The 15108-nt window shown below is 39.5% G+C and overlaps 1 protein-coding gene across 3 annotated transcripts in view; it reads right to left on the reverse strand.

Moving 5' to 3' along the window:
- Positions 1 to 2880: 2880 nt before the first annotated feature.
- LOC122024673 (transcription factor bHLH121-like) overlaps positions 2881 to 15108 on the reverse strand; it is a 53855-nt gene continuing 41627 nt past the window's right edge. Inside the window, exons 3-6 of one of the 3 annotated variants that reach the window (XM_042583343.1) lie at positions 4087 to 4214; positions 3813 to 3998; positions 3507 to 3718; positions 2881 to 3364 (exon numbers count right to left, since the gene is read on the reverse strand). In XM_042583343.1, coding sequence (XP_042439277.1) covers positions 3139 to 3364; positions 3507 to 3718; positions 3813 to 3998; positions 4087 to 4214 — 752 coding nt within the window. In that variant the 3' untranslated portion in view covers positions 2881 to 3138. Of the gene's footprint in view, positions 3365 to 3506; positions 3999 to 4086; positions 4215 to 15108 lie in introns of all 3 variants that reach the window. The other 2 variants (XM_042583344.1, XM_042583342.1) reach the window with 2 other exon arrangements.

Raw genomic sequence — 15108 nt, forward strand, 5'->3', positions numbered from 1 at the left:
GTCTAAGGACTAAAGTCATACTAATAGTCACTTGAGAAAGTATATGACACTCATATAACGATCCATGATACTTTCTCATGGCGGGTCATTCAGTATACATTCTCCAATGTATACCCATGTGTCAACTTGATATCTCATATCCATGACTTGTGAGATCAAGTCATCATGTTGACCTACATGCTAGTCTCAATGCATTAACATTGTCCTTCTATGTTAATACTTGACTAGGAATAATTAAGTGTAGTGTTCTCTATATCATCTCACTATCGATTCAACTAATCGATTGATATAGATATGAACCTACTACCCTAGGACATTATTATACTTATTTATATAGCACAAATACACACAAGTATAATAATCACAATGCCTTTATTTATATATCAGAAATATATGTACAAGAATATGATACAAAGAGTCCAAAAAGTAACCATCACATGATTGGCTCTAGGGCTCTCACTAACACTTACATCGATCCACATCACAATTACTTCCTTAATCCTAGAATAATAGATCTACTCCATGGCACGAAGGAAAGAATTCAAAGACATAAGAATTGAAAGCATCCAAACCCAACTAGAAGAGGAAGGGTGAATAAAGCTTATCTGATTGCGCTGAGTGATCTTCGGATCCAATCATTTACTTCCAGAGTCGATGAGATGATGAATATGGCCTTGGATCATCGAACGGAGATTGAGAAGAATGTAGATCGGCACCAAGATGGATCTCCCAAAGGGAGAACCTTTCTCCCTTTGGAAAGGGGAAGAGATCCCCTTAAATAGTGCTTGGCACGGGCCTAGCACGGGCCGTGCCATGGATGTGTGACATCTACACGGCCAACCTCTGCTTGGCCTCTAGTCAGGTGGCACGGCCTTGTGGATTCACATGGTCGTTTTATGCTTGGTCGTTGGACTATCCGCACGGCCATGTGGATTCCACACAACCAAGATCTGCTCCTCTTCTAGAAGGTTATATGGTCGTGTGGAGCCACACAGCCATAGCCATCTCCTTCTTTGCTTCCTTGACACGATCATGTGGAATCACATTGTCAGAGTGGTTTGTCTTTATTTGTTCTCCGAATCATTTACGAGCACCATTTTTACCCTAAAAGTGGCTCCTATCAATCGAAAAATACACAAAGAGAAGATCTCCAACAAAGAAGAGTAATTATGCTGAAAGTATGATAAAGGTGTAGAAATACACAAATCAAGTGTAAATAAAGTACATAAATGTACGTCAAAACATGCATAAAAGTATATATGATCTACGCACACTACAAAGATGACAACCGAGGGAAGTAGACTTCAAAGGCAAAGGTGTGAAGAATGGCCTGAAATGGAATCGTGAGCTCGAGTGCATCTGAAGGACGTGGGGCCTCAAGGAAGATGGTATCGAGGTGAAGTCAACTGTAATTTTAAGACTCTGACGAGTTGATTGTTGAGTGACTTGTATTTATGGGATGAGGATAGAACTCAATAAAGGCAAACTCGACCTTTAAAAATCATAATTAGGGTTACTAGTCGACTGGTATTGGAGACTAGTGAACTAGTGGCTAAGGAAAACTAATACTGTAAATGGACTCAAGGTTTTAGGTTTAGTAGTCAACTAAATGTGAATTTAAGTTGACTAAGGGATCAATCAATTGGGTCTAAGGAACCAACAAGAAGAATGATTCTGTTCATGGCTAAGTCAACTGGGTACTTGATTGATAGCATCAGTTAATTAGTGGCTCATGTGAAAAGTATAAAAAATAAAAAGTTGTTGCAATAACAATCAGATTGCAAGAATCAATTGACCGGTGAAATTGGATGAGTCGACTACTAGGTGGTAGCGTTTTGACGGTTATAAGGATAGCTTGAAGGTTGGCGAATTAAAGTTGATCAAACTCTAACAAAAACCTTGTTATTCCTATTTGCTTCCCTTTTGTAATCTTTTGTAAATCATTTATCCATCTCTAGTTGATTGAGAAGGAGAAACTTAGTAGTTTTCTAGGCTGTGGAATACAAGCCTAAGTTATGTCAAACCACATTAAAACAAAACAACCCTGTTGGGGATTGATAAGCTTGCTTTTATTTTTATTTCATTTCCGTTGTCCTACTCTTGTATAACGTTATTAGCTCAATAGCAAGAGTAGACAAAATCATGTCTACAGGGGGTAAATATTTATCCCCTCTAGCTTAGCCATCCGATTCAGAGAATAGGTACAAGAGAAGGAAAACTCCTTAGCAGAAATTTAGACATCATATCCTCTTATACCAACATATCTTGTTATTTGTAAGTGTAGATTCAGAGTAAGGTCATGGTAACGTTCTCCTGGAAATTAGGAATAAATTTAACTGTTTCAGCTATTAATCTCACTAATCACAACCGCCTCGATTAATGTTAATTGCTCAACTGTTACTGATCATTATCTTCATAAATAATAAGCATCGGCCACATCTATAAGTGGCCAATAATTGCACGAGCCAAGTTAGAAAACTCAAGAGTGCTTAGAGCAAGGAACTCAAAATGATCTCAAGGAGCTGGGAGTAACTCAAAAAACTCAGACTAGGGAAACAAACATGTACCGATTTAGGTCGAGGTCAACATATAAATGTTATGAACTGACCCAGTTCAAGAGTTTAGCCCATTGGGTCAGGATCTTGGATCATGTGAGCTAGCGTATAGCTGACTTGGAGTGATTATTACTAGGAGTATCAAATATGATCGACAAGTATTGATTAAAATAGTTGCGTGGTAATTTCATATAGAATATACATACATTAAAAATGATTAATCAAAATAGATAACGTCAAACTTGAAATGATCGATCCGATCCCATCAAAATTTACCACAGACCATCAGGATAAATCGAGAAGTACTCACAACGGACAGCTCAGAGACTCAACATCCTTTAATTGCATGTCCCATTTAGATGAAAAATTCTTACAAATTTATCATAACTAAGGTTTGAATCACGGATGCCTAGATAACAACCTAAATATCCTGCCGCTGCACCATAACCCCAGGAGCTAGAATATACATACATTAGACATTATATCAAATGGAACAATACGTGAAATGATAATTAACTCTCCTTACTTTCTCTACGAAGAGGTGGTGATCAATAGAAGATTTCCTATTCCGGTGATTTTTTTCTCAACGGAAGATCTGTTTTTTACAAGCAATTGAAGGTCTGCATTTTGTTCCTTCTTCTCTATTATTTCTTACAGTTAGAAAGTCACTTATTCTCAGAGACGGGGCCATCTCCCACAACACTGGAGTTGTCAACTGCCACACTGCAAGAGGAACACCTACTTGAGCTGCTACTGCTAGGGATATCTTTGAGTTGTGGCCTCTTCCTCGTTCCAGAAGGCACCACATCCTGCAGAACAAATTCCAGTTAGTTCTTCCTAACATTTGCTACCATCGAAGCCATCATTACAAACTGGGGAACAGAAGCTTAGAACTATTTCAGATATCAACATGGACTTTGTAGAAACTAATTCTAGCACATTAGCACCAACCAAGTTATGTGCTGATTTTGACCGAATAGAAACTGAAGAACCAAGACTCTTGAGCTCCAACTCTGTTGCAACATCAGAAAGGGCACTATTTCTTTTTCCAGAGTCCTGATGATCATCATGACATGGCTTGTTCCCAGGATACTGATGGCTTGATGTCTGCCATTTGGCTGCTTCTTTACATGAATTTTGGCTTTCAATTGATGATCGCTTAGCTTGAGAATTGCAAGAAGAGTATACCATGCCAGTAGAACATCGATAATGAATAGTTCCTTGACTTGGATTATGGAAGAGAGGGTAAGGACGTACTGAGTGGATTAGAATTGGAGCTGAGGGAATTGGAACTGGGTAAGGAGGATGGAGGATAAGTGAAGAGTCGCATATTGCCCAAGGATGTACAACTGCAAGCCGTTGCTGACATTGGACACTTAAATGATCAACTGCTGATTTCAGGTTTGCTTTCTCTTCTCTGAGCTCATTTTTTTCTTGTGTCAGCTACAGACAAAAGAACAATACTTTAATATAAACATTTGCACTTACAGTCTGTCAAATTTACAAAGTTGCTCCAATCAATTTAATTTACCTCATGAGATTCTTCTGAAAGAGAGTTGTATTCAGCTTTCAGTGTGTTAATTTTAGCAGTCAAGTCCTTCAGCATCTGAATTGTGTCGCGTAGAATGGTGACCTTGTCATTCTTGTGTTGTTCTGGGTCTGAAACAATTTTCCACATTTGATATGAAAAATATCAGCAAGCTTAATAAAACTCAAAGGCATGATGATATACATGAAACAACAAGAGTATCAGACCAAGTTATAGATCGCAAAGAATGATTATTTGTTCAGTAGATTCAAAAGAGCATATTGTTCAGTCTGCATTCAGGATTTCTTCAGTGAATGTGTTACCACAGCTTCATATTCTATGAGCCTAAATGGTGGCATTCACGGTTTCTTCAGTGGACGGCGGGGACTAAGGCAAGGAGACCCACTATCATCCCTATTATTCGGTCTTTGTCTTGAAATGCTATCAAGGAGATTGAAGGTAATTTCATCGTTGCCATCTTTTCATTTTCACCCCATGTGTGGAGAAATTTCGATCACTCATCTAGCCTATGCTGATGACATATTGTTGTTTGCAAGAGCTAATGTTACCTCTATCAAACTGATTGCAGGCTGTCTGGAGGATTTTGGGGATGAAGCAAGTCTGAGAGCTAATCCCATGAAGTCCAACATGTATATGACCGGAGTAGATGACACAGCACAACTACTACAGATTATCGATTTTCAGGAGGACTCTTTTTCGTTCCAGTATTTGTGTATCCCACTTGCTAGGGAGAAGCTACGGATTACCAACTATGGGCCCTTGCTAGATGCGATAACAAAGAAGATAGTTGTACAGCCAAAGCACATATTGTCTAATGCTGGACGATTAGAGTTGGTTAGATCAATCCTCCAAGGTGTAGAATGTTATTGGCTCTCCATTCTTCCAATACCATGTGAGGTAATAGATAAAATATATGCAATTTGCCGGACTTTCGTTTGGTCTTCGAAACACCCACCAATTTCTTGGGCTAAAACGTGTCTTTCCAAGCAAGAGGGAGGTTATGGACTTCGGGACTTACAAGTATGGAATAGTGCCTTATTATGCATAATACTATGGAATATACAATGCAAAACAGATTCATTATGGGTGTGATGGGTCCATCATCACTACATCAAAGGGGCTGATTTTTGGCAATGGCGTTCAAAAGCCTCGGATTCCCCCTAGTTTTCCCCCTAGCTAAACGACTTGTTGACATTCAAGATCAGTTGGTTTAGGGGTTGAACAGACAAGGAACGTGGAATGGTTTGCCGCAGAGAAAAATGGGGCAGTCAATGCGTATAAGTTCTTCTAGCCAAAGGGAATAACGGTAGCGTGGGCCTCAGTGATTTGGAGACCAGGAATACAGCCCAAACATCAATTTAGTGTTTGGCTACTTGCTCAAGGAAGCTACAGACAGCAGACAGAATTGCATGAGTCTTACAAGAGCTGTGCATTGTGCCGGCAAGCAGATGAATCAAATGCACACAGTTTCTTCAAGTCCACCATCACCCGTGGCCTATGGAACAAGGTGAGCAGATGGCTTGACATCCGATACAAGGTACAAACGATTGAAGGACTGCTGCAGATTTTTCAGCAACATTATAGAGGCAATCGGCGCATTATGAAGGCACGATACCTAGTGGTTTCATGTATGATTTATCTTCGGTGGGAATGTCGCAATAGATGTCGTTTTGAGAGTGATGTACCTGATATTGATAGGATGTTGTGCAAACTACTGAAACGTCTACCAGTTTGTAGACCTTCATTGATTGTATGTCATTTTGACATCTATTGTAAAATACCGTAACAAGATAATAATAAAATAATAAGGTTTAATGGACGAATAACCTTAACGGAATTTTTAAAAATTTTCTGGGATTTTATCGGAGCTCGTTTGACGAGTTTAAGGGGATGAATTCCTGTTTAGAATAACCATTTAGCGGGAGTTGATTAAGGAATAAACTTAGGTTTTGATTTTTTCTAAACCTAAGTTAAATTTTATAAAATTAATACCATTACCATGCCCTAGCACTAGCCCCCTTCTTCTCCCGTCTCCCCTCTCACGACGCCGAGCCACCGCCGCCAACCCAATCGTCTTCCTCAACCCGACGACGACGACGCCTCGCGATGCCTCGTCTCCCATGAGTACAAAACCCCTCGGCCGAGGAAAGCCTCAAGCCTTCTCTTCCTCATGTCGATCCCCTCTTCTCTCCTGTCTCTGTCCGTGTGCCGCCGACCTCGACGCCGAAGTCCACGACCGGCCAACCACCACCAGTGAAGCCTTCGTCATTAGCGATAGCAACGACAGCCAGCTCCCTTCCCTCTTCACCCGAGCTCTCTTCATCGCCGGCGCGAATCTATCAGCGCCCACTGCTAGGAGCCACCATCGGCTGTTGTGGGCCGACGCCCGAGCATAGGAGTCGTCGTTTACCCTTCTGAGTCGTGCCCTAGTTTCCATCACGACGCCAACACCCAATCTGTCGATTCCCTTTCTTCCTCTGCCATCTCCGCATGGACGCACTCAAATCCGCCACCATCATCGTCGAGCTTACCTTTGGCCATGCCCTAGCCTTAGGTCCATCATCTTTCATTTGGTTGACTCGCCATCACAACAGCATTCAGATTTCGTCCAAGGGGAATCTGTGGATCTAGTTCCGAGGGTGGGTGTTTGACTTGTAAAGGTTTGATTTCATTGTGGAATGTTGTGCTAACCCGGAGTGATTGTTCCTAGCAGTAGCTTCGTAGTAGCTCAGGCCACAGATCTCCAACAGCAGACACCTTCAGTTACCATTTTCTAGCAGTGGAGGGCAATGAAATCAGGTAAGTTTTAGTGTTGATTTTGATGGTTATTTGGTCGTTTATCGATGGATTAGATTAGTGGGGTAATCAATATTTAGGGTTAATGATCATATCGATTAGGGTTTTTCCTAACTAGTTTAGGGGATTTTATTTAGCTATTTATTTCAAAGGAACTTAGCTAAGTAAAATACTTTGATACAGGATCTGTTTGAGACGGCATCACAACGTGAACTTTATCTGATACTATCTTCTTTTTGAGGTGGATACCTTTGACTTATCTCTTTGATATTGTAATTCTGATATGCGTAATAGGTTATAGCTAGTAGTAATGGTTATGTTTATATTTGCTTGGTATGTCACTACTTGATACCCGTAGTATGTGTTGAAAATTAAACTTGTTTTTTTGTTGATAAAATTTTATGGAGATAAAATGGTGATGTGGCAAGTCTTGACTAGAGATAGGATAGAGATAGAACTTGATGAATTGATAAGAGTTCGTGGAGATAGAATTTATTTATTTATTTTTTTGAAATATCATGATTATCTCATATTAGTGCTTATCCAATAAGCCTATAAATATGTACTTCTTTTTCATGAATGAACAAGTTGAGTTTTCTATTTTCTTCTACTCCTCTTCCACATAGAGTTATTTCTCTTCTTCCACATTTTTTCTTCTATAATTCTTTTTTCTTCTCCCATAATTTCTGTTTCCAACAAAGTGGTATCAGAGCTATGGCTAATGGAGGTATGGTTCCCTTCCAAGTTCCAGTACTCAAAACGAGTAATTATGACAATTGGAATATCAAGATGAAGGCGCTTCTTGGAGCTCATGATGTTTGGGAAGTTATAGAAAAAGGCTACATTGAGCCTCGTGACGACTCGACGTTATCTTCAACTGAAAAAGACAGTCTGAGAGATTTAAGAAAGAGAGACAAGAAGGCTCTCTTCCTCATTTATCAAGCTTTAGATGAAGATGGTTTTGAGAAGATTTCAAGTGCTACTTCAGCCAAGCAAACATGGAAAAAGCTCCAAGTCTTATATCAAGGAGAAGAAAAAGTAAAAAAGGTACGACTTCAGACATTAAGAAGTCAATTTGATGCTCTTCGTATGAAAGAAGGTGAGTTAGTATCAGATTATTTTTCTAGAGTCTCTACCATTTCCAATCAACTAAAAAGAAATGGTGAGAAACTAGAAGAAGTAACTATCATTGAGAAAATTCTTCGATCATTGGATTCAAAATTTGATAGCATTACAACCATCATCGAAGAGACCAAGGATCTACAAGTCATGACGATTGAGCAACTGCTGGGTTCATTATGAACCATGAAGAAAAGAAGAAGATAAATGAAGAAATTACTCAATAACTCCTAAAGACGACTCTTCAACCGACAAAGAAAGATGAAAGCTCCAGTAATAATAGAAGTCAACGGGGAAGAGGTCGTGGATATGGACGAGGCCGTTCTAATGAGCAAGGATGGGTCTCCAACAACAACAATGAAAGAGGAGAACATTCAACAAGAGGACGTGGAAGAGGGTATATAAATTCGAGGTACGATAAATCTCAAGTTAAGTGCTACAATTGTGACAAATTCGGACATTATGCAAAAGAATATAGATCGCCCAAGAATAAGGTATATGAAAGAGTAAATTATATGGAAGAAAGGAAAGAAGAAGATGGCACCCTACTGCTAGCGTATAAAGATAATGAAAGAGAAGAAGATACAATTTGGTATCTCGACACTGGTGCAAGCAATCATATGTGTGGGAAAAGAAACATGTTCGTAGAGCTTGATGAATCAGTTGGTGGTAATGTATCCTTCGGAGATGAATCAAAGATTGAGGTAAAAGGCAAAGGTAACATTCTCATCCGTTTGAAGAATGGAAAACATGAATTTATCTCAAATGTTTTCTTTGTACCAAATATGAAGAGCAACATCCTAAGCTTAGGACAACTTTTGGCAAAAGGGTATGATATTCATCTAAAAGATGGTATGCTCATCTTGAAAGATCATATTGGTTGCTTAATTGCTAAGGTGCCTATGTCAAAAAATAGAATGTTCTTACTTAATATTCAAAATGATGTCGTCAACTGTCTCAAAGCTTGTTACAAAGACATCACTTGGCTATGACATCTTCGATTTGGACATCTGAATTTCGGAGGACTAGAACTGCTTTCAAAGAAGGAGATGGTGAGAGGACTACCTTACATCAAACATCCTGATCAAGTATGTGAAGCATGCCTACGTGGGAAGCAATTTAGAAGAAGTTTTCCAAAGGAGTCAAGTTCAAGAGCTCAAAAGCCTCTTGAACTTATACATACAGATGTTTGCGGGCCGATAAAGCCAAGTTCACTTGGTAAGAGTAATTATTTCATTCTTTTCATAGATGATTTTTCTCGGAAAACTTGGGTATACTTCTTGAAGCAAAAATCGGAGGTCTTCGGCATATTCAAGAAATTTAAAGCTACCATAGAAAAGGAGAGCGGTCTCGAGGTCAAAGCTATGCGTTCTGATCGAGGAGGAGAATTTACCTCAAAGGAGTTTCAAGAATTTTGTGAAGCCAACGGAATACGACGACCCTTGACAGTTCCAAGATCCCCTCAACAAAATGGAGTGGCGGAAAGAAAGAATCGAACCATCCTTGACATGGCAAGGAGCATTCTCAAAAGCAAGCGGCTACCAAAGGAACTTTGGGCAGAAGCGGTTGCATGTGCAGTATACTTATCCAACCGATCACCAACAAGGAGTGTGTGGGGCAAGACACCACAAGAAGCATGGAGCGGAAGGAAGCCTGGGATTTCTCATCTAAAAGTTTTTGGAAGTATAGCTCACGTTCATGTGCCTGATCAATCAAGAAGCAAATTGGATGATAAAAGTAAGAAGTTTATTTTTATTGGTTATGATACTAACTCAAAAGGGTATAAGCTATACAATCCAGATACTGGGAAGACAATCATCAGCCGAGATGTCATATTTAATGAAGAAGAAGAATGGAATTGGGAATCTCGAAATGAAGATTACAACTTTTTCCCGTGCTTTGAAGAAGAAGATGTGGAGCAACTAAGGGTGGAGCAACCAAGGGTAGAGCAAACAAGAGAGGAGCCTACTACTCCACTAGTAACACCAACATCAAGTACTCAAGAGAATTTATCTGCATCAACTTCAAGTGAAAGAGTACCACGCTTTAGAAGCTTACGGGAAATTTATGAGGTAACTGAAAATCAAGATAATCTTACTCTATTTTGTCTCTTTGCGGATTGCGAGCCTATAGATTTCCAAGAAGCTATAAAAAGCAAAAGGTGGAAAGATGCAATGGATGAAGAAATCAAGGCGATAGAGAAGAATGACACATGGGAGTTAACGGCACTTCCTAAAGGACATAAGGCGATTGGTGTGAAATGGGTGTACAAAATAAAAAAGAATGCCAAAGGAGAAGTTGAAAGATATAAAGCAAGATTGGTGGCAAAAGGCTACAGTCAAAGATCTGGCATTGATTATGATGAGGTATTCGCTCCCGTTGCTCGATTAGAAACTATCAGACTAATCATTGCTTTAGCAGCTCAAAATAAGTGGAAAATACATCAAATGGATGTAAAATCTGCTTTTTTAAATGGAGTTCTTGAAGAAGAAGTCTATATTCAGCAACCATCAGGTTATGAAGTTCAAGGACAAGTAGACAGAGTTCTAAAATTGAAGAAGGCTCTCTACGGGCTAAAGCAAGCACCAAGGGCATGGAATAGCCGAATAGACAAGCACCTGCAAGAGAAAGGCTTCATCAAATGTCCTTATGAACATGCATTATACATTCAGAGTAAGGATAAAGATGTTTTGATTGTATGCCTATATGTCGATGACTTGATCTTCACAGGAAGCAATCCAAGTATGTTTGGAGAATTTAAAGAAGCGATGACTAAAGAGTTTGAAATGACTGATATTGGGCTCATGACATACTATCTGGGCATTGAAGTGAACCAAAGGGAAGATGGAAGCTTCATCTCACAAGCAGGTTATGCAAGAGAGATATTAAAGAAGTTCAGGATGAATAACAGTAAGTCTATAAATACCCCAGTAGAATGTGGAGTCAAGCTATCAAAGCATGATGAAGAAGAAAAAGTTGATCCAACATTTTTTAAGAGTTTGGTTGGAAGTTTACGATACTTGACGTGCACAAGGCCTGATATTCTTTATGCTGTTGGACTTGTTAGTCGCTACATGGAAGATCCAACTACTACCCACCTTAAGATCGCTAAGAGAATTTTGCGCTATATCAAAGGTACGATAGATTTTGGATTATTTTATTCAACATCTAACCACTTCAAACTTGAAGGATATAGTGACAGTGATTGGGGTGGAGATATAGATGATAGAAAGAGCACTACAGGATTTGTGTTCTTTTTGGGAGATACAGCCTTTACTTGGATGTCGAAAAAACAGTCTATTGTCACACTTTCTACTTGTGAAGCAGAGTATGTGGCTGCGACTTCATGTGTTTGTCATGCTGTTTGGCTCAGAAATTTATTGAATGAGTTAAGTTTACCACAAGAAGAGGCAACCAAGATACGAGTTGATAACAAGTCTACAATAGCACTAGCAAAAAATTCAGTCTTCCATGATAGAAGCAAGCACATCGATACGCGCTTTCACTATATCAGAGAATGTATTACAAGAAAAGAGGTGCAAGTGGAATATATAAAATCTCAAGATCAAGTTGCTGATATTTTTACCAAGCCACTCAAATTTGAAGACTTTATCAAAATGCGATATTTGCTTGGAGTCACAAAATCAAGTTTAAGAGGGGGTGTTGAAAATTAAACTTGTTTTTATGTTGATAAAATTTTATGGAGATAAAATGGTGATGTGGCAAGTCTTGACTAGAGATAGGATAGAGATAGAACTTGATGAATTGATAAGAGTTCGTGGAGATAGAATTTATTTATTTATTTTTTTTAAATATCATGATTATCTCATATTAGTGCTTATCCAATAAGCCTATAAATATGTACTTCTTTTTCATGAATGAACAAGTTGAGTTTTCTATTTTCTTCTACTCCTCTTCCACATAGAGTTATTTCTCTTCTTCCACATTTTTTCTTCTATAATTCTTTTTTCTTCCACATAGCCCTTGGTGCTTGCTTTAGCCCGTAGAGAGCCTTCTTCAATTTTAGAACTCTGTCTACTTGTCCTTGAACTTCATAACCTGATGGTTGCTGAATTTTAGTATGTCACTACTTGATACCCGTAGTATGCCCATATTGTTATCTGTTATGCATTTATGTTTATGCCTCTTGATTCTTGCCATGTGTATTTATGTTCATAGAAGTAGTGATATACAATGCATTACCGGGTATAGGCCTAGCTACTAGATTTATTATCTGGCATGTGTACCTAGTTTTATTATCTAGCGTGTATACCTAGATCCTTGTTATGGACTCGATTTTCCTTTTGGTACATATTATATGGAGGTTGATATTTTCAGGAGTTACATGCTTAAGTGTCATGCACCATTTTTCATGATTGCATGCTGAGCGATTGTCAGCTTCTTTATAGTTGAGCACATCGCTAGTTACATGATCTGCACACACAACCATTCATGGGTTAGTGGTACATCAGGCAAGGTGTGTACAGTTTGCTCTGTCAGGACTCCGGTCTGCTCATGGGTAGTGTGACTGCAGCGTGATAACGGGCAGAGATCCCTCCTCTTGACTATGACATAGGGAAATGAGAGCTTAGGCTCCCCCACTATGTTTGGAGTATGAGGATAGGTATACTCCGACAACATCCTGTCCACTCGGTCACTCAAGAGTAGTGATGGCAGAGTGCACAGTTGTCATAGCCCTACCCACTCGACCTCACGATCGCGTGTGAGGTGGCTAACTGGCGTCAAGGGTGATCATGTCATTTGCATCATATGCATGGATTGCATTTATTGCTTGTGATTGTTGCATTTTGGATGCTACATTTTAGTGGTTGCATATGATTGATATACATACAGGAGACATGAGGTATTTGCTCTGACAACCCTTGTCTCCGGATAGGAAGTCCTGGTGAGTACAGCTTATTCTGTTGTTCAGTTTTGCATTTCCAGTTATTATTCAGAAGACTATACTGCATGATTATTGCCGATAGCTATATCTTACTATGCATGTCTGATCGATACCCGCTGAGTTCTTGAACTCACTCCGTTGATTATTTCCTATTTCAAGTTAAAACTGTCAAGAGGTTCTAGTTGCTAGTCCCCACTCTGTGTCGATATGGTTTTCTATTTCCGGACTTTAGTTCCTTGTTATGTGAACTAGACTTGTGATGTATAGTTCTTGCACTCGTGTTTTCTATATCGAGATTTTTGGTGTGCTATCCATGCTTTCCGCTGCGATGGTTTTCTGTTGTGGGTGGTGTTTTCCTTGTTGTAGTGGAGTAGATTTTATATTAAACTACGTGGTTGAAATTTGTTGTATAGTCAGCCTGAGGCTGTACCATTATAACTGCATGGAATGTATATTTAAATTATTGCTTATGTACCGACCGTGTTGGCCGAGGATTGAGAGGTCCTGAGGGCTATGTATGCAAGTTTCGGATTGTCACCGGTACATGGAAGATGCTGTCGGATTTTCGTCTGACAGGGACTCCTCTGGAGCGTGACATCTATATATATATATATATTTATCATTCCAAAAAAAAAAGAACATATTGTTTTAGGATATCTAGATTCTAGGACATGCTCTTAACAATTGCTTCAAGATTCTTTTAATTAGTGTGAATCTAGTAACATCTTCGAACTAAGAACAAACAGTTGCTTTTGCTAGTGACAAACATTGTTCACGTTCACTAATAGTTTATTGTCTTCCAGTTTGAAGCATTATGAACTTACAGGAACCATAATGTTCATTAACAGTTCCTTCTTCAGCTCTGGAAATTGGACAGATTGACGCTCTGAAATAGTGTAGAACTAGCTACTAAGAAGTTCTAGACTATAGATTAGTGATAACCAATTCAACTTTATTCTCCTTCTTTAAGTCTTACTATCCTTCTAAATATACAATTCCTCATAAATGCTATTAGCGTGAATTGAATCTGGGTTGATGGTATCGTTATGGATGTTTAGCTAACATAATTGTTAGAATAATTATAGGGGTATTTTTGTCTTTTGGTGTATATCTTCTTTTCTATATAAAGACCTAACTCGTGGTTCCCAATACACGAGAATTTAGGTTTTGCTTTGTACATGGTATCAGAGCCAGGTTAAAACCCTAATTTTTTTCCTCTACCCTGCGTCGTCTTTCCTCTACTCGCGCCGTCTTTCTTCCCAGCGACTCCCTCGCGATTTTCATCCGTCCGAAGCAGCGCCACCTTCGCTCGACGTCGTGCTGCCTCAGCCCAACACCGCCTCCGTGGTGTGATCATTGCCACAAACCGGGACATACGATTGATAAGTGCTAGAGTCTACATGGTCGTCCTCCTTGTGCTGCTCAGATCGTTCAGAGTTCTGTTGCTTCTTCAGCTTCCACTTCACAGTTACCACCTGATTCGACTCCAACACCTTCCTATACTGACTTTCTGAAATGGTTTGAGGATCGTCAGGCTTCTGGTTCCACTGCTACCATTGCACACGCTGGTACTTCCTTTGCTGGCATATCTCGTTCTTCGGGTCCTTGGGTTCTTGATTCTGGGGTCACCGATCATATCACTGGTAATAAATCCTTATTTTCCTCTCTCACTACTTCTGGTACTCTACCAATGGTCACCATGGCCAATGGTTCTCAAACTCAATCCCTAGGTATTAGTATTGTTCATCCTTCTCCATCTCTTTCCATTCACAATGTTCTTTATGTTCCCGGCGCTCCATTTAATTTATTGTCAATAAGTCAACTTACTCGATCTCTTGATTGTGTCATTTCTTTTACTAGCACATCTGTTTCCTAGGACCGGAGTACGGGGAGGATGATTGGCTTCGGATGTGAATCCCATGGCCTATATCGACTTCAACAACCCTTTTTTGTTGGTTCGGCGGCGGCATCTCCACTACTTATTCATGCTCAGTTGGGACATCCAGGTCTTCATAAATTGAAACAGTTACATCCTAGTCTTTCTCACTTAGAGTCTTTATCTTGTGAGTCGTGTCAATTAGGTAAGCATGTTCGTAGTTCTTTTTCTCCTCGCATTGAGAGTCGGGCTATGTCTCCTTTTGCTTTGGTTCATTCTGATGTTTGGGGTCCGAGTCGTGTTTCTT

The sequence above is a fragment of the Zingiber officinale genome, chromosome 9B, assembly GCF_018446385.1.
Source record: "Zingiber officinale cultivar Zhangliang chromosome 9B, Zo_v1.1, whole genome shotgun sequence".
Classification (NCBI taxonomy): Eukaryota; Viridiplantae; Streptophyta; class Magnoliopsida; order Zingiberales; family Zingiberaceae; genus Zingiber; species Zingiber officinale.